The following is a 19021-nucleotide window of genomic DNA, read 5'->3' as shown; positions in this document are numbered from 1 at the left end:
TGGACAGTGTTCTTCGTTTACACATCAGATTTCTTTGTGACTAATTGCACTAATCTCTGTGTGTTTAGGTGGCAGGTGAACGCTACGTTTACAAATTTGTGTGTGAGCCTGAGGCACTGATCTCACTGGCTTTCCCCGACAATCAGCGGCCCAGCCTGAAGGCCGAGTTCGAACGCTACGTGAATGAAGAGGACACGGTGCCGCTGTCTCACCTGGATGAGGGCGTGTCTTACCCCTCCGAATCAGCTGCCACCAACCTGGGCCCGCAGCCCTACTCCAAAGGCTACATGTACTAATGCCACCAACAGCCCCATTACCCCCACCCCTTTCCTCTCCATGCACCTATTGCACATGCCCAACCCCATCCACTTGTATATAAGGCTATGGTGTTTTTTCGGTTTGTTTAAATTAATATCATTAGGGACTCTCTCAATTCTGAGGCCTATCCAATACAAACACGTGACTGTGGCTCAATGAGTGGCTTAATAAAGACCCAATGTTATTACTACAATACCTTGAGACCAGACTGTTTTCCCACTCTGGTAGCTTATTGAATGTTAACTTAAAGATACTTGTGTCCCGGATACAAAGGTGAGGGCTGTATCTATGATTTAGTTATGCAACTTGCTGGATCGATGGGTGACAAAGGGCTCTTTTTTCGAACAAACTTCTTTAGCATACACGGATGTAAACAAGCCAAAAGTCCTCAAATACATCAGTTCACAGCAATCTGTTTCCACTCAACATGTGGCAAGTCACTCAGTGTCATTTCCACATGGATATTTCCCAGTGTTCCTGAAGTCTCGCTTGATACAGACACCTCAACACAGATTTGCCTTCCATGATGTAAATATCACTGTCACATGACTACTCTTTCAGCAACCAGTCAGGTGACCTTGACCTTAAACTTGCAGCTTGTATGATGTGCTGGACCTGTAGTCCAAGGGAGGCACTTCTCAAAGAAGCAGTAACACTATAATCCAAATAACTTGAATAATACTATAAATAAATAGTACAATGTTTATCAGTAATATTCCAGTGTTTGTTTTTTTTTTAACCATATCACATATTCCTGATAGTAAATTTGCTGTTTATGCTGTTTAAATAAACTCTCTTTGGCTTTACAGAGATTTCAGGTTAATCTTTGATTTTAGCTAAAACAGCTGCCTTGTTTAATGGTTTTTACTCCATGGTCTTCAAGTCATGAGTCTTATGACAACTCGATTAACAAATGATAAATATAAAAAAAACAGATACAGTTGTAACAGAAGCAACTTTGAGTAAAAAAAGTTTATTAAACGCAGCACGGAAAAGATCCCAGATGATAAAATACAACTGAGGGGTTAACAATATAAAAAGCTTCTGCACATTTCAATTCCCAATAATTTCCTGCTGTGAAACACAATTAGAATAAAATGTTCCTCAGGCTGAGGACACTGATCCTGTGTTGAGTCATGGTCCATAAATGACTGTAAATCCTAAGCAAGGATGGCGCAAGATAGAAACACAAGGAACTAACAGAACTAACTGAATCAATCACAACCTCCTTCCCTGTCTGCACTTCAGTCACTGAGGGTCTGCTTGCCTAAGATCCGTTTATTTTCCATTGCTGCAGGGACAGATATACTCTCTGTACATAATTTTACAAAAAATGGGTCGTATTAGAATCACTGAATGAAAAGAAGTTACATTTGAAACATGCTTCACAATAAATTACAACACATGTTGTAAATTTGTTTATTCAAAACCTAAATGTTTTCTTCAAAATGAGAAAAGGTCCTATTTACTGATAAACAGTCAAAAGGTTTAGGGAGAAAGATTTCAGATCTTTAACATTTGTGTGGGTACATACAAACGAGTTCAAGTGAAAGGTAGAGATGAAAAACAACTCCCCCACTATCTGTCCATGACGTCCATCCTGTTTCCAATGTGTGCTTGTGGATCCACCTCTCAGCAGCAGCACAAGAGGACAATGGCAGTCCACACATATCTTCTAAGGACATTCTAGCGCCTGCGGAAAGCTCTGGAGATTCTCCAGGCATTAGGCTCCTCGTAGCGGTTGTAGAGAGGCTCCAGACGCTGCTGTTTCTTCTGCTTGCTGAGGCGAGTCGGATCTGACACTTTGAAGAAGGCTGGAGCGAATTCCACCAGCCAGCGCGGGTCAATGGTGGTCACTTCCCTCATGTACTCCTTGGTGGTCAAAACCAATTCATGGTACACCACCCTGAAGAAAGACAAAAAAAAACAAAACAAAAAAAAAACACACACAACATGTTACGTTAGAGACAGAGGAAGAACAAAGAATTTGTAATTATAGGGCTGTACTTGAACTGTTATCTTTTCACTCTTATGCCAACATACCATTCAGGTTGTCGGTTAAACAGGGCACTGGAGGGGTGAATGTAAACGACTTGCTGGTCTATAAGGGTCCTGTAGCCTTCCTGAGGGTCTTTTTTAGCTGCATTGCGGAAGAAACCACTGCAGATTGCTTTCTGCACACGCACTGTGGCCTTGCCACACGATACCACGTCCAATTTGTGTCTAGAAGAATGAGAGAAGAATTAGTTACAGTTATTCGAAGAAGTTGCATTACCAGTTCAGAGCCTAATTATCTAAACACAATATGAAGTGTCTACAAAGTAAGCTAAACGCTAACTAAGCATGCGCCAAAAGTGTATTCGGAATAAGGTGCGAAGTAAATGTCCTAAAATTTGTCACCGGTCCATGATGCCCAGCATCTGTTTACGGATATCCTGTGCACGCCGCAAGGAGCGCGCCTGAATGAAGTTTTCATAGCACCAGGGATTAGAGAACTTGTTGTTCTTCCAAGAGTTGTACACAGCCAGTAGGGTCAGATGGTCTCCCTCAGGCTGGTGGAACTTGGCCTTCTTCTGGTCAGCCAGAGCCTGTTTGTCCTGTAATATAATACACACAGATGATGATGTAGATTCACCTTATTTCCATGGATTTAGGGATAAATAACAGAAACACAAAAGCATCCACGAAAATCTTTCTTGACGTTTCTTTGTTAATAGTATCTGCTTCCTCAGGGTGCTTTAATATGTGACTACAATGTTGACCATGTCTAGTAATAGTAACCACACAATCATTATGCATCTAGACATTTCATCTTATCTAGCAGCCACTGCCCGTTAGCCATGAACAAGGGTGACAGTTAGGTGTGGGTGTGATCACTCTGCATGAGCGGGCTGCTTGTGGCATTACCTTGGGCCTGTAGAACACATTCTGCACAGACAGCATGGACACAATGGTCAGCATCTCTTCACTGCAGCCCAAGTGGACGGACATGATAAGCATCTTACACAACATGGGCTCCAGAGGAAACTCTGCCATCTGAGAAACAGGAAGAGGAAGATGAACATTTTGTTGATTTGTTGGTTGACTAATAATTGGTTAATGATTTACACCTCTAGTACACACACGTACACACACACACACACAGTTTTCAGTAACTCATACCCTGCGTCCAAGACGAGTGAGCAGTCCCTCATCATCCAAAGCACCTAGCGTGTACAGCTGTTCCATGGCTGTAATCAGAGTCTCCATAGGAGGAGCGTCCATGAAGTCAAATGAAAGCAGGTCATTAATGCCCATAGCCTGAAAACGAGAAAAAGTTGATTAAACAGAGTTTGGAAAAATAGCACATAAATCAAATTTCAAGTGGTATAACATTTATACAATAAAATTATTACAAAATAACTTTTAATTACTTGTTAAGACAAGTGCAAAAGACACAAGACCTAGGGAAGCATTTAAAGGCACACCTTGAGAGATAGCACAGTGCTGGCCAGGTTAGTTCTCTGGATCTCAGGTACGTTGGTGGTGAGCATCTCATCTCTGTATGCACGTTCCGTGTACAGTCTGTAGCACTTCCCAGGTCCAGTCCTGCCTGCTCTGCCTGCCCGCTGCTTAGCCTGTGCCTGAAACACCACAAAAGATAGTTTTAATGCTTCGAAATGCTAAGTGTATAAAAATCAAGTGGCTGATTAATTATAGACGTAACTTACCTGAGAGATTGGGGTCACCACCAGCTGGTCAATGCCTGTTTTGGAGTTGTACACCTTCTGCTTGACAAATCCTGGATCCACCACATAGTAGATCCCATCGATTGTCAGAGAGGTCTCAGCAATGTTTGTAGCAATGACCACCTAAATAAAAATATAAAGTAGAAAGTAGAAAGTAAAACGTTAAAACGTGACATGATTGGACTGTAGTAGCTTCCACAGAGGAAAGAAACATGCTCCTACCTTTCTGCTGCCGGGTGGAGCAGGGTCAAAGATCCTGGTCTGCATCTCGCTGGGCAAGGCAGAGTATACAGGTAGGATGATCAATTCCGGAACATCAGGGCCAAGGGATTTCATTCGCTCGTACAGGATCTCACAAGCTGTGTCAATCTCTTCCTGACCCGTCAAGAACACCAGAATGTCACCTACAAATAAAAATAGAAGTGGTCCATCATCAATTAAGATGCACAGAAAAGAGGTCTTTTATCTAGATCAGCATGGAGAAGATGGTTTGTGTAATTATAGTGCAATGTTTCCATGTGTCCACATAAAATACTGGGTGGTTACCTGGTGGCTCAGTGAGGTGGATCTGCATGACTGTGATCAGACTGGCATCCAGGTAGTCTGTCTCAGGCTCTTTAGTGTACAGTACCTCTACTGGGTAAGTACGGCCAGGAATAGTGAAAATGGGTGCTTCGTAGAAATACTGTGAGAATTTCACAGCATCCAGCGTAGCAGACGTCACAATGAGCTTCATGTCTGTGCGCTTCTGTACAGTCTGAATTAGAAAAGAATATTATGGCAATGAAGTTAGAAGTTGCTCAAGAAAAATCCACAAAAGAATTTAGCTACCAACAAAATGCGAGTGAACTGTGATTCCACGAAAATCACAATAATTTGTTCAGTACATATAATGCAACCCTAACAAAAACCTATAGATTAGTACAGTGCTGTACAATGCTTCTATATTAATCTGTAATATTGTCACCTCTAAATAATACTTCTGTTGTACTGTCTTGGAACAAACTAAAATACTTGCAGCAGCATTTTGTAGTAAGCAATATTCAGTAGGATTCTTACATAAATCCCACAGACATTCTGGTAAAAATACTACGGCTGCTTTTCACAACGGAATACATATTCAATAGTAACACTTTCTATGAGTCACCTTTGTAAGCATCTATAAACACATTCATAACATGTTATAATGCATTCATAAGGCATTATAAACATAAGCTATAAATATTTATAAAAATGCATTACACGTTATAGCCATGCTTATTATGCATTATGAATTGTTAACATAATACATTATAAGTACTGTTCATAACAATTATAAGAGCTCATAAGTTGTATTTCTCTGCTCTAAGTAAAGTGAAGCGTACTGTACTAAAGCCTCCTCCAGTGTTAAGAGTGAGGCTTCAAGTTGAAGTATTTAATGAAGGATTTACTGAAACACTAAAACATACACAATAAAGCACATTACAGGCTTCAAATGTCAGAGTTTAAACTAGTGCTGCCATCAGCGCTTTACCCAATGTGGGAAAGTCAATGTACACCACCATTTACATGGTATGTGTCTTTACTTTGCAGTCTCCAAGCTGGGACTTCTTTGGCACTGACAGTATAACATGTTATCAACACTACTTATAATGCATTATATTAACAATTCATAATGTATAATAAACATGGCTATAAAGTATAATCTAATAATTCATTTTTATAAATGATAATTCATTTTTATTTTTAATTCATTTTTATAAATGTTTATAATCATGTTTATAATGTCATATGAAGGCATTATAACATGTTATAAATGTGTTTATAGATGCTTACAAATGTGACATTCATAGAAAGTATTACCTATTCAATCAATCAAAACATTAACTTGTTGTACTGACGCCATACCTTCTTGAGCAGCCCAAAGAGCACATCAGTGTGGATGGTTCTTTCGTGAGCCTCGTCCAGCATAATGATGGCATACTGGCCCAAATCAGGGTCAATCAGACACTCTCTCAGCAGCATACCATCCGTCATGTACTTGATGACTGTCTCTGGACTTGTGCAGTCCTCAAAACGGATGGTGTAGCCCACCTGCATTCACAGAAAGAAAGATGCTATTATGATCCCCTCTCTAGAAGTGCAAGTGTTGTGACAACTGACTACAGGAAAACAAAATAGCGTTCACAGACATGGATGCTGAATATCTAAAATCTACAGCAATATACATTAGCCAGTATTTACCTCTTGTCCCAAACAACATCCGTACTCTTCAGACACTCTTTTTGCCACAGACATGGCAGCCACTCTTCTGGGTTGTGTGCATCCAATCTTCCCACGTGTAGTGTATCCAGCCTCAGCAAGGTACTGAGTGATCTGAGTGGTCTTCCCTGAGCCTGTCTCCCCAATCACAATCAGGATCTGGTTATCATGAACAGCCTGCAAAGACATGGCAATAACAGAGCATGGTTATTCATTTCTTCATGTGACATGTTGACAGTTTTTCTAGATATTAGTTTAGATGGCTATGGAACAAGGTTGAAGGCTTGAAAACGACATAAAAGAGAGCAGCACCAAAGAAATTACTATCATGTGCTCTTTTGAGCATTTTGGAGTGTAGACATGATTGTCTTTTTACCAGTTGATCTCCAAAAACAGTTAGTGTTACATTTAAAGTTTTAGACCCCACATCTACTATAAAACGGAGGTCACTTTGCCCATCATTTGTGTTCTACTGGCTCCAAAATGCCACGCTGTATTTTGATCCCGATGATCACTATTTACTACTTGAAGACAGCTGCTAAGCACTCATAGCAGTTACGACAATCCACAGAAACCAAAGAAATCTATTTCGGACAAAGTTGAAGCGGTAGCGTCTGTCTTGATTGCAAACAATGATAATTTACACATTAACACTTTTTTGCCCTTTTTATGTGACTCTCTTTTCACTTTTTGGTAGTGTTATCTTAGTTCTGATTGACCAATAAAAAAAACTATATACCGTATCTGTGGATTGGCCAAACAATGACTAAACTGCTGCTGTAATATGTTTGAGGTATTCTCTCAGGATTTAGTGCCAGCAGTAATGTAGTAATTTGGTGCCTTTCCAAAATTAAAAATCTTATAAAATCTACATGATTCACACTCAAACTATATTTGGCTTTCAAGATGATTAATTACATCCAAAGGGGACAAGTTTGGACGTGTGATATTCATCAGGTAACATTATCTTATTTGCTAATGCTGGTTAAGCACCAATTTTATATTTCTAACTAACTTTAGCTAGTTAGCTAGTTAAGCTGGCTCCCTAGCTATTATTCCTACCATGCTATTAGGAACTTCCAACCATACTATTGGTGCTAGCCTTAGTAACGTTTGGTTGTTCAGACCATGTCTTTCCATGGTTCCACCTACCCATGATCACATCACAATGACCAACAACCATTAACCTAGAATCTTGAAAGACAGGTCGAAATCAAACATGTCAAAAGGTATATGATTTTGCTTTTTAATAGAACTGTAATGAAGCTGTGATTAAAGCACAGACCTGAATGAGTTGCTCTTTAAGCTTGTAGATGGGCAGACTCTCTCTCTGCTCAATGATGGACAGCTGTGTCTTCTTCCCGTATGAGGCCTTGTTGCCGCCAAAAGCGTGTTTCTTCCACTCGGGGATGTCGTTGGGCATCATGCCGATGCCCCTCATGTTGGCGGCAATCTGCCTTCCATCAGCTGTGTGTGTCACAGAGGTGTGGGGGTTGCGTGTGTGGAGAGAAAGGAAAGTGCATTTATTGTGAGATTAACATGATGGACTCTTGCCAGGCCAGAGGGCATACAGGGAGCAGAGATAACTGCAGCCAAGCCTGCATCCGCCCTTTTAAGAGGGTGCAGGAAACCAGATGGCCATCAGATGCACTGCTAAGCCACAGAAACGCCTCTCAGGCTGGGGAGGGCTTGTGTACAATATTATGTAACAATCGGCTATTTTTTTGTGATAGTAGGATTGATTCCACAATTTATTCCCCAATAAATGAATAAAAAATACCATAAGAACATACCATCAGGCAGGGGGTCCACCCAGTGCTTGTTAAGACCCATGGGGATGGAGTCCATCTCAGCCTCCCGCTGAGCCTGCTTCACTTCTCGTCGCTCTTTAGCCAGAGCACTCTGCATCATGGCTGCTTGAGACAGAGAGCCATCAGGGTTCTGAAAAAGACAGAAAAAAAGACAAGTAAGTGACAATGAACTATAAATTTTAACCTGTGATATTCAACGCATTCTGATCAGTGTTTAATTATAACGACCTTCACTATTTTCACAGGGCTCATATCCATGCTCTGCTTGGTGTGTCCTCTGAGGAAAGGTGGTTCTTCTTCCACCAGTTCAATCTCTAGGTCCTCATCTGAGGGAGGCAGACAAATAAACAAAGTAATATGACTGATCGCTTCTAATTCTTAAAAGAGAACAACAGACAACAGATAAATAAAGTAATACAAATCCAACTCAAATCACCAGCACATGGGCTATTATGTTATGAATAAAAGCAGAAACTACTCTTGCATACCTTCTTCATCATCGACTTTAGGCAGGATCCCTGTTTCCTCATCAAAGTCTGGGAACTCCTCTTTGGAAAGGACATTGGCAGCAATCATCTATGGACAGAAAATAATTAATAAATAACACACAATTATTAATAAAACTCAGCAAATCTGTATCACAGCAACACAGATCTGACTAGGGAAGACAATGCTGCCATCTAGTGGTAATGAGTTAACTCATGAATCTGCATTTATAGTTGACACAAATAGCCAATTCCAGGCAGGATAGATTTAACTCTTATCTGGGGCTGATCTCACAAGACACGCTCAACTTGGACGAGATTCAGACATTTTATAACTGCAGTTAACAACTTTCTCTGTTATTCTCAAACTATGATTAATCCCCCAACTGTGTGCATATGATAGCATGACGTTTATGCTAACTCGCTGATCGCATGACCAGCAGTTGATTGGCTTTTTTTTTTAAAGAAGGAAAAAGACACCATACTGTGTAATTGTGTAGAAAGCAATGCAGTCATCACTGCCACCATGTTAAAGCTTAGTGGAGTGTTAACTGCTTTATTTCTTGATATCAATCGCTACATTCACACTGCATGTTTTCTGATTTGTGCCACTTTCATATGTGGTACTGAAATCTGATATATATTCTATATACAGCAATGTGACCTGAACAGTCAGATCATAATTCATGTAACGTTAACATTACTCCAACTCAATCTTCATCATAATTTCACACGTATAGGAACAGACCCTTTATGGCAACTCCTGTTAATATAATTAAGTTTCAGGTCTTTCGCTTTGGAGGATGAGAACGACATGGCACTTTCTAAAAAGAGAAATCAAACTAACAGTTGTAACAGATAAGCTTCCCTTATCGGCTTGATTAGCTTCAACAATTTAAGTTAAAAATTCATCATTTTTGCTGTTTTCTGTAAACATTGTCCAGCATGGCCATTGTAATGTCTGCTGTTTGTCCTTCAAGCAGCAGTTAAAGCAGCAGTGCATGTTCAATGAAAGGAGTCTATTAACCCTAAGGAGATACTGAAGACAGCCATGTGTGTCAGTTCAGGAGTGTGATCTGTTCAGACTAATGTCAGATATAGGCCACATAGTAAACATAATGACCCTTATTCATCAAAAGTGCATAAAAAAGGGGGTGGATTTGACCACTTTTAATGATGGTCCATGTCTGATTCATGAAATTTTCCTGCAATGTGGAAAAAGAGATTTGAGTGCAAATGATGAATAAGCTTCAGCATGCAAAAACTGGATTCCCATTTGCACAAATTTGTTATTTTGAACTTATTATTATTGCTATTATAGATAATCTTGATAGTTCGGTTAGTTACGAGCAAACTAACTAAACTTAAAAATTTGTGGGCTAAGCAGGAAGTACTGCTTCATGAGACTCTCGATGAAAAGAACCAGATAGAAAAAAGTAGGGGTGTCACAATCTGAATGTTAGTATTCACTGTTTTTGATACAGGGGTCATACTTCAAGTATGTTAACTCATTTGTAAAGACATCACCCAAATGTGTCAGTTATGAGAGCGAAGAGAATATGTAAAGCTAAAGTTAACCAGCTTTTTATTGGAATTTACACTTTATTTGTATTTGAAAGGAAAATTTTAATAAGAAGCTGGTGAACAGGAAGCCATTGTCAGCCTCGCAGAAAAAACAAGTCTCCGCAGTTATATCCCCCCTCAGGATTCAAGCAGCTGTTTAGTCATTTCAGCCAGGAGGTAAAAGTCACACTTTATACAGAACCACAAAATCAGATTGTAAATGAACTTGTTATGCTCAGGTCAGTTAATATTAAGATGTAACCTTATACTAATACTTTTATTGCACTACTGTTTATCTTCTTTTTAGTTGTTTTATGTCTTCTAAAAATGACTTGTGTCAGTTGTCCTTCAACAAGCACTGCTGCTTTTTAAAAAAAAAAGGCCCACACATCTTTCAGGAGTTACCAAAAATAAATAAATAGAAAAGTAAACACTGAAGCACTTAGCATTTGTTTTATAATTCTGTATTGAAAATATAACGCATCATATTGCGAAAACGTCAATATATATTGTGAAATCTGCATATCGTTGTATCCCTAGAAAACAGTAAGACCTTTGTCCACTGAAACTTCACATACCTGTTTGATCTCCCACTTCTCAGGATCAGAGATCTTCGTGAGTCTCTTGCGTTCTAGCGTGTCGTCCTCCACCTCAGGAGCATGACCTAGATTGAGGTTGGTGGGTCTGTCTGGGTTCCTCATTGCTGATTCTTCTTGACCCTCTCCCCCAACATTCCTCCTCCTGTTGGGGTTCAAGTCTTCACCTGTGTCCTGGTCAACATCCTGATAAAGACATGGACAGCCAGACATAAGCACATGTTAACATAGGCTCAAATAGCTGTAGATGCACAACTGCTTTGCGTTCGTTAGTATTCCACTTACCTTCATGCTAAGGCTGGTCTTAGAGCCTGTGAAGGATAACACTTTAACCTTCACCCTCTGACCTTTGCTGACCACATCTGCCACATTTGCCACTCTGCCCTCTCGCCTAAGCTCAGAGATGTGAACCAACCCTTCCCAACGTTTCCTTTATACAACGGAGGACATAGAAAAAGAAATCAGGATCTCAATTGCTAGAAACATTTAAAGGTAAATATTATGAGTGATCATGATAACAGCTACTTTGCTCTAATTCATTTGAAAAACTTAAGGAATATAAACAAGAGCACTAAGAGAATCACAAGCATACAGGAAGGTAATCTCTGACATGGCACATCACACCACAGTGACTAACCTCAGCCCCTCTAGCTGAACAAAGCAGCCAAACTGCATGATGCTGGTAACTTTGCCATTGTAGATGTCTCCTACTGACGGCTCCTCTGGGGGTGGGCGGTCCACATGTTTGTCCTTCCAGCGGTCAGAGCCTTTCTCTCTGTCTCCTCGGGCAGGGCTCCTGGACCTGCTGCGGGAATGCCAACGGCTCCTGCGCCTCCTTTCTCTATCCGGAGAGCGAGATCTAGAGCGGGAACGAGAGCGGTGGCGCCTCCTCCTGTCCCTGTCCCTGTCTCGATCTCTGTCTCTGTCTCTATCTCTCTCTCTCTCTCTGCTCCGACTGCGACTCCTGCTCCTCCGACTTTTCTTGCTGCTGCTGCCAGCGGCTTCAGATCTGAAGAGCATGTCAATTTCATTACACACTTGAAGTGATTTATCCCAAAATTAACCATATTTGCTCTTAATTCGTGGTGCAATTGTCTCCACTATAGTAGTTACACAGTGGCGCAATATAAATACTAAATACAATACCTCAAGCTTTTTTAAATGATTCTTATACTTGGAAAACGTCTACTAACAAGTGCATGCCTTATTGAGTGCTAAAATAATTGATTATAATCAATTCTAACTTGAGATAACATGACAGAGACATTATAAAGGAGAGAACAGTTCACTGGTTGTAATATGAACGGGATAGCTCGTAACGCTATAACATGGTGTCTTTATAGCATGAAAAATGTGTTTCTGTGCATTATTTGAGCCAAATGCTACAAACTATTTATGCGAATTAGAATTAGTTATATTTAATTCAAGCACATCACTTAAGATGATAGCGTACTTTCAGATTGTCATGCTCAAACTACCTAAACACTCGACTACCCCAGAGGACGAAATCTGCAAACAACATCACATCACCAATCATCAACGTGAGTGTTCAGGCTAGATTTGTTACAGAACAGGATCTGATTAATAATGTACTATTTGGGCATAAATTAATATTTTGAGAAACTACTTTGACACAAAACATCAATACATCAATGAAAAAATTAAATTAATTTCTGCAGAAGGGATCAGCTGAACTTTAGCTCAATGCCAAATGCATTTGGAAACCATGTGATCCTGTGCAATCCCTGGTTAAATTCACTGCCCATATCTTGGATATCTGGGAACTGTATGATTTTCCACTCATGGTGAATGTAAACTCTTAGCCACATGCAGTGCATCAAAAGCTGTGACATTTGTGAAACAGAAGCCACACCACGCACTCAGTAACAAAGTAACGAAGTAACGAGTATCTTTAGTAATTCAGAGGTAGAAAAGATTTTCTATATGTACTTTTGACAATCATCTGTGGGGACAAAAGTCAAATTATTATTGAGCCAAACCTATACTTTGTTGTAAAACATGCACTCATATTATTAGGAAATAACAGCTTATTAGAACATTGTTTTACTGAACCAGTTTGTATTGCAATGAGGTCCAAGTGTAAAAGAGCACTGATTGCCCCTTTGATCCTATGGGAGCTAAAGGGCCATTGCGACTATTTATTAAAACAAGACAGGTCACTTTTTTAAGCCAAATTAGGCTTTGTAAAAACACAGTAAATCAGCCCCAAGTGCTTAAAAATGAATGGTGATATAAACATAATCCTTTGTTACCATCTGGCTTATTTAACAAGTAAGTTTGTTCAAGAACCAAAAAGACATCTCCACATTACGTTTTCTTCCTGGTGAGCACAAATAATCTCACCTTTTTTTGCTGCTTTTTGAGTCTGTCGCACAGGCACTGGGCATGAACATCTCCAACTCTTTCATAGCATCAGCTGCAACTTTCACATCATCTTCATCTAGCATAGTCTGGCCAACAAACAAACACAGATTACCATCAAAGCTCTCAGATCTGATTTCAAACATACAGTGAGTCCAAACAGGCGAGAAACACTTACTCTAGTGCTGGGATTATCTGGTCTGCAAAGGGCAGGAAACATCTCCTTCAACCTGTCTTTCTCACTCTTCGGCTTGACAATAGGCTCACACCCTACATGATGTATAATAGATTAAAATGCAAAATGATCTTTCTTCACAATGATACAGTCTCCATAATAATGTCAAACAGAACTCATTTTATTTTACCAAATTTTGAGACTGACCTTTACTCGTGGATGCTTTAGTTGGTGGTCGCATAGTTTGGATGAGACGGAGTAAATTGCTGATGAGAGAGTCCTGTACAGATTAAAGGACAGAAAGCAAAATTAACCAACAACTCACTGCAAACTAAGTACAAAAACAAGAACAAATCAACCATGCCAATGAAGGGCTGCACACAAGAGAAATGATGAAATTACAAAATGATTTTTTTGCCTTTTTTAATGTATTTTTCTATGTCGGGTCCACAATACATTCAGATCAACCAGTAGAGCAGGCGAGAAAAACTGCAAGTCTCACAATCAACATAAAACATGATGCAAAACACTTACTGTAAACTCAGCCCCATTTTTAAGCAGTACAGACTTAAATCCATCAAATGTTGGGTTTTTCTCTGCAAGACTGATGACAAATTCAGCTGTAAACAACACAAAAATAAGGGTTAGTATTGATGAAGCAATCATTTTTCATAGACATGTAGGGTGCCAAACTGATTTAGTGAAAACATTCTCTCTCGCTCTCTTGAACACAGGAACAAAAACACATGTCAGTGTTCCCCACATACAGGCTGATTTAACTATTTCTAATTGCCATTTTGTCCCTCTTTAGCAAATTTCAAATATTTATAATCTTAGCTATCAGCTGCTTGTGTTTGAACATTTACGTGGTTCAGTGCTGCATGCTCAGTGAAAAATGTAAACTACAAAACTACAAGATTAAACACAACATATTTCTTTTCTTATTCCAAATCATACATGTCATACTACATTATACAGGTGAGCAAAAAGAACAATGAGATGAGTTTGATACCCTTAAAAATTAGAACAGCAGACCACTTCTCCTGAGATTTCTTGGTTTAAACAATAGAAAAACCCACTTTTTATGATGTTTCTTGAAACTAGAAGACAATTTTGAAAGACAAGCACATTTTTTGGTTTTATTCATTTATTATGAAAGCTGGCTAATTCTTAAATTGGATTATTATTAGCCTGTAGATCAGCAGCTAGCAGTCAGAATTTGTTGAGCGCTGTAGTTTGTACAATATGTTTGCCTAATGCATGCTGGGTATTGTAGTGAGAGAACACTGATCATTTAAAGGGGAGCAACCAAGTTTTCAACATTTTTGCTTAACTAAATGGTTAACATGCCCAACAAAATCATTCAGAGTGGTTTGGTGTGAAATGCTCCATTCTCAAGATACTTCTCGAGTCAGAATTGTTCACAATGGTGGCGACACGAACCAGACATCTGAAGTGTTTTATGTCTCTAAAATCTCCCTCACAAAGTTATTACATAAGATGGTTATGAATACATTGCTTTACAATAGTTTTGTGACAAAGTTTTGGCCTAAAGTGTACTGAAAGGTGTTCTAAGGCAAAACAGTCCCCCCACAAAAAAATCTATTTTTTCAGATTAACTATTATTTTAGCATCATCACCATCACCTATAAAAAAAACTCAAAATACCAATCTATGGTTTTGGACAGTAAATAAAATGGCTATATTTGCACTGTAATCGTCAATTAATTTCTTATTCCTATCACTAGCACCGTAACGAAATCTGCGTAGTCAAGTGTCTCTACAAATCAACCATTTTACATCAAACCGCTTTATAAGACTATTTTACATGTTTAATCTTAACCACTGGATTATGGGGACATTTCGAGAAATCAGTGTTATTCCCCTTTAAGTCTAACATTCTGCAGAAGCGGTATTAAAACGGACCTCGTGTTCAGGATCACAGGCGGCCACATTTTGTAACTGCTGCGCATTTCAACCACAAATCTCGCAAAAATAGTGAACGTCATGATGAGTTGTGAGACGGACTAACATTAAAACAGCGTGAACAGTCACAGAAGACAGGACCACACCGCCAGCACAGCTAACACTGCTAACGAGGGTTAGCACAACAGAGTGACAAACAGCTCGGTAGACGGTTCATTTACAGCAGCTGGTCAACACATAACATATTCTCAAATTATGAGTAATTTTAGTCTTGACTGATACCAAATCCAAACAACACCAGCTCAAAGTTAAAGTTTCTGCTTCTAGAGGCCACAGCAGCCACAGCTCGACACCGCTCACGGATAAAGCCAGCCTTACTGTTATGAAGATAAATCCTTTAGCTTACCGAGGTCCTTGTCGCTGATTCCCAAGTGGTTATCAAGCTCAGTACAAACTTTAGACACTAAAGACAAGTATTCGAGCTTCTTAAGCTCGTCTTCTCCGACGTCCACCATCTTTAGTCCAGCAGCTCTGCTGTTGTTGTTAGTGAGACAGGACGTAAAAGCAGCACGACCATCCCCTGGACGTTCACTTCCGGGGGACTTGTAAAAGTCCGCCCTCTTGTGGACAAAACCTGCTTAGAAACTCAGAGAGAATAAAAAACCCTTAAGCACACATTGAAATGTCATTAAATATCTATTCACTCTTCAGTCGCTTTCTTATTACGCGTACTGCATGAATTTATTATTATTTCATTATTATTGTATTATTATTATTTATTATTGTGGAAAAACACTTGACATGTAAACATTGTTAAAGTTTTAAAATGTACCATTCTTTCCAGGTATATATAGTCTGTATATTCAAACTAAGCTGCAAAAACAAGGTTTGAACTCATTGTTTTTGTGAGGTCAAGACAACCAACACATTTAGCTACATATGTCCAGCCTATTCAGCCTGTGGCAGTTTAGACCTGTCTATTCACGCTTAAGTTAGAAAGTTATGAGTGTTTCTTGAATGAAGCTCAACACAGAGCGGCCAGTCAGAATAGAGGTCATTTACATATGTGTGTCTTAAAGTCACTGTAACAAAACATCCTATTTGATTCTAAGGGATAAAAAAAACATTGGAAAATGGTCTTATAAAAATGAACTATAATTTTTTCATACAGAAATCTACATCGTTAGTGGACCCCAAAGAAAGAAAAAGTAATGCAAAACAATTGAGAAGAAAAAGGACATGCGCCCTTTAAGCGGCGAGCTGGTGCATTACTGTGCAACGAGCTCTAGTGCCCCCCTGTGGCAGATGTGTGAACTTCAAGAAGCGTCACTGACAGACAGTCCAGTGCCAGGGGTTGCCACTCCAGGCGGGACTGTTCTTGGATTTAGGATGCTCAGACTGGTCTGGACACGGTCACCCTCATCTACTAGAGGCTTCGGACCCTCTAGGCTGCTTAGTGGAGCTTTCTTGAAAAAAGACAGAGCTCGTAGTCATACTTTGTTTAACAGACGGGTCTCTGAACCCACGCCCACCCACGACTTTGACAGCTACCCTAAACTTCTGAATTTCAGGTCTTCCCAGGGTAGCTTCAGGTAAAAATAAAAACACGTCCACAGACCCTTTTGACTCGTATGGTAACAGAGCTATGTGGCTAACTGAACGCTGTCTATGCAGTGTTTTTGAGGTTCTGTGTGAGGGCTAGCTAGCTAAATGTCACTTTATCCCAGTCCGCTAACTGATGTAAACAAGCGTAACTTCCCAGCCAGCTTGCCTGCCCGGCGCATCCAGCAAACAAGCTGTTTAGTAAAAAAGCTAAGCACCACGACAAAACGGCGACTTGCTTGGTTGAAAAACCTGTTTTAAACGCAGGCTGACAGCAAGAGATACAGCAGTACAAGCTAGTGGAGGAGATTAGCTAAACTAGCCAGGAAGCTTGGCAGCTCAGCGTGTCTCACATAACTGTAATAGGTACACAGCTAGCTTGCTAACAGACCTGTTGGGAAGCTGTTTGTAAGACAGAATTTATACGATTTTCATTCATTTCATTTGACACTGTAGGCTTTTGATAGATTCCAGCTTTCAGCAACGAATGACAACCTGCTTTTCTAGCTCATTCAGACGTGGTGAATCTCAAACAGGTCTGAACTCTGATGCCATATTAAAGGGAGATTTCACCGATTTATCAAAAATATCTGTATAATGCAGTGGTTGAGATGTAAACAAAGTCAGTCAGAGTGGTTTGATGTAAAATGGTTCATTTACAGAGAAGCTTACAGACTGATTTCTTTAGAGTGGTGGTTAGAGGAGCCAAAGGTCCTGATGTCTACAACTCAAGTATAACCATTTTATTTACTATCCAAACCTACCAGTCAACCTACACGTGTCTTCTTGTTTTTTATGTAACGTCGATGATGGTAAAATAATTGTCAGTGTAAAAAAAAAAAAATAAAGTTTTCTTTTGGGACTGTTTTGCCTAACAACACCCTTCACTTATCCCCATTCCATGAATGGATTAAAAATAAATTGCTTAAAATAAGTTTTAGACCAAAACTTTATCACAAACCTACTATAAAACAATGTCTCAGACCTCAGTGTATTCATAACCATAATTCATAATTTCATGTGATAACTTTCTGTGAGGGAGCTTTTAGAGATGGACGTCTGGTTCCTATCACCGCCACTGTGAATGATTCTGACAGTAAGTTTCTGTAGAACGGAGCATTTCTCATTAAACCTCTTTAAATGTTTTTCTTTACATATTAACCATTTAATTATGCAGAAAATGTGAAAAATCGGTGGAGGTCCCCTTTCAGTTAATTGTGCTTCTACAGTAATGCACAAGTTACCTAAGATGCAAACTATGATGACCTACTTCTGTTTGAACAGAGCACCTGGAGCAGCCTGTTTCAGTATGGCATCAGGGGGTGATCGGCAAGAGACTTCACATCCACCAAAACACACGAATCGACTGAGCAAAGAGAGATCCCCCTACTTACTGCAGCATGCACACAACCCTGTTGACTGGTGAGCAACTCTTTAGAAGAACTTGTCTTGCTGTATTTAAGGAATCATATCTTCCATCACTTTCCATAGATGGATCGTATAGCCTATAGAATGAATGGTATGCTTTGAAACTTTAACAGTGTTCAAATGCTATTTCAATTTTTTGATCTAGAAAAATGTTTATTCTTCATGATATAGGACCTTTAATGAGAAGATGCATTTGTAAAAAAAAAAAAACAACGGTTCAAGAAGAAGAATTTAATACCAGAGCTTTTTCACATTTTAGTGTGTGCAGCATTAAGGGGTCCATTTCATAAAAAATGTGTTTTTCTTCTTTTCTGAAATAAAAGTTTGATGTTTTAAATAAACATTGCTAAAATTTCACAACATACAGTTCACTCCCCAGTCTTCCAGTGTATGGAAACTAAGCTGCAAAACCAGTCTGTTCTGAATGATCTGTATCTGTGATGTCACAAAAACCAACGCATTTACTCATATCATATTTAGTCCTCAACAGTTTAGTTCCACCTATGCATGCCGAAGTTTTAGGGAGCAGCCCAGACTGCTTTTGGAATGAGATGCAATACAGGCCAACCAATCAGAACAGAGGTCATTTAAATATTTATTGTATGTGTTAAAGGTGCAATAACAGAAACAGCCTGTTTAATTCTAAAGAATAAAGAGAAGTTGGAAGACGGTCATGTAAACATGAAATATAACTGTTTTTGGTACATAAAACAATAGTAACACTATAAGCAGACCTCGGAATTAAAAACAAAATCCAAGAAAAAAT

General features: G+C 39.4%; 3 protein-coding genes across 9 annotated transcripts in view; 2 read left to right on the top strand and 1 right to left on the bottom strand.

The window, feature by feature from the left end:
- Nucleotides 1-1124, top strand: part of etv4 (ETS variant transcription factor 4) — a 42205-nt gene extending 41081 nt beyond the window's left edge. For 3 of the 4 annotated variants that reach the window (XM_036572808.1, XM_036572810.1, XM_036572807.1), the window contains one exon: nucleotides 69-296. In XM_036572808.1, the coding sequence (XP_036428701.1) occupies nucleotides 69-296 (228 nt within the window). Of the gene's footprint in view, nucleotides 1-68 lie in introns of all 4 variants that reach the window. The other variant, XM_036572809.1, reaches the window with a different exon arrangement.
- A 147-nt stretch (nucleotides 1125-1271) lies between these two features.
- dhx8 (DEAH (Asp-Glu-Ala-His) box polypeptide 8) lies at nucleotides 1272-15790 on the bottom strand. Its single transcript, XM_036572806.1, has 23 exons — nucleotides 15632-15790; nucleotides 13834-13919; nucleotides 13507-13579; nucleotides 13303-13394; nucleotides 13107-13213; nucleotides 11380-11751; nucleotides 11028-11172; nucleotides 10725-10928; nucleotides 8587-8674; nucleotides 8327-8424; nucleotides 8081-8228; nucleotides 7573-7754; nucleotides 6270-6464; nucleotides 5934-6119; nucleotides 4593-4803; nucleotides 4269-4450; nucleotides 4029-4169; nucleotides 3786-3941; nucleotides 3481-3618; nucleotides 3226-3354; nucleotides 2719-2915; nucleotides 2362-2541; nucleotides 1272-2224 (listed from the first exon to the last, which is right to left on the bottom strand). The coding sequence occupies exons 1-23, from the start codon at nucleotides 15738-15740 to the stop codon at nucleotides 2005-2007; spliced, it is 3639 nt and encodes a 1212-aa protein (XP_036428699.1). The 5' UTR covers nucleotides 15741-15790; the 3' UTR covers nucleotides 1272-2004.
- A 659-nt stretch (nucleotides 15791-16449) lies between these two features.
- spata20 (spermatogenesis associated 20) overlaps nucleotides 16450-19021 on the top strand; it is a 64536-nt gene continuing 61964 nt past the window's right edge. For all 4 annotated transcript variants that reach the window (XM_036572802.1, XM_036572803.1, XM_036572801.1 and 1 more), the window contains exons 1-2: nucleotides 16450-16817; nucleotides 18112-18249. In XM_036572802.1, coding sequence (XP_036428695.1) covers nucleotides 16465-16817; nucleotides 18112-18249 — 491 coding nt within the window. In that variant the 5' untranslated portion in view covers nucleotides 16450-16464. The remainder of the gene's footprint in view (nucleotides 16818-18111; nucleotides 18250-19021) is intronic.

This window comes from Colossoma macropomum, unplaced genomic scaffold, assembly GCF_904425465.1.
Source record: "Colossoma macropomum unplaced genomic scaffold, Colossoma_macropomum, whole genome shotgun sequence".
In the NCBI taxonomy this organism is placed as follows: domain Eukaryota; kingdom Metazoa; phylum Chordata; class Actinopteri; order Characiformes; family Serrasalmidae; genus Colossoma; species Colossoma macropomum.
The sequence above is the reverse complement of the archived record's forward strand: the minus strand, read 5'-3'. Positions and strand labels throughout refer to the sequence as shown.

Bases quoted from the DNA above. Each gene is read 5' to 3' on its own strand.
- dhx8 (XM_036572806.1), bottom strand. From the start codon at position 15,740: ATGGTGGACGTCGGAGAAGACGAGCTTAAGAAGCTCGAATACTTGTCT. The intron at 10,929-11,027 runs GTAAGTGGAATA...TGTCTTTATCAG, and splicing joins AGACCAGCCTTAGCATGAAG to GATGTTGACCAGGACACAGG. The intron at 7,755-8,080 runs GTATGTTCTTAT...TGACACACACAG, and splicing joins GGTGGACCCCCTGCCTGATG to CTGATGGAAGGCAGATTGCC.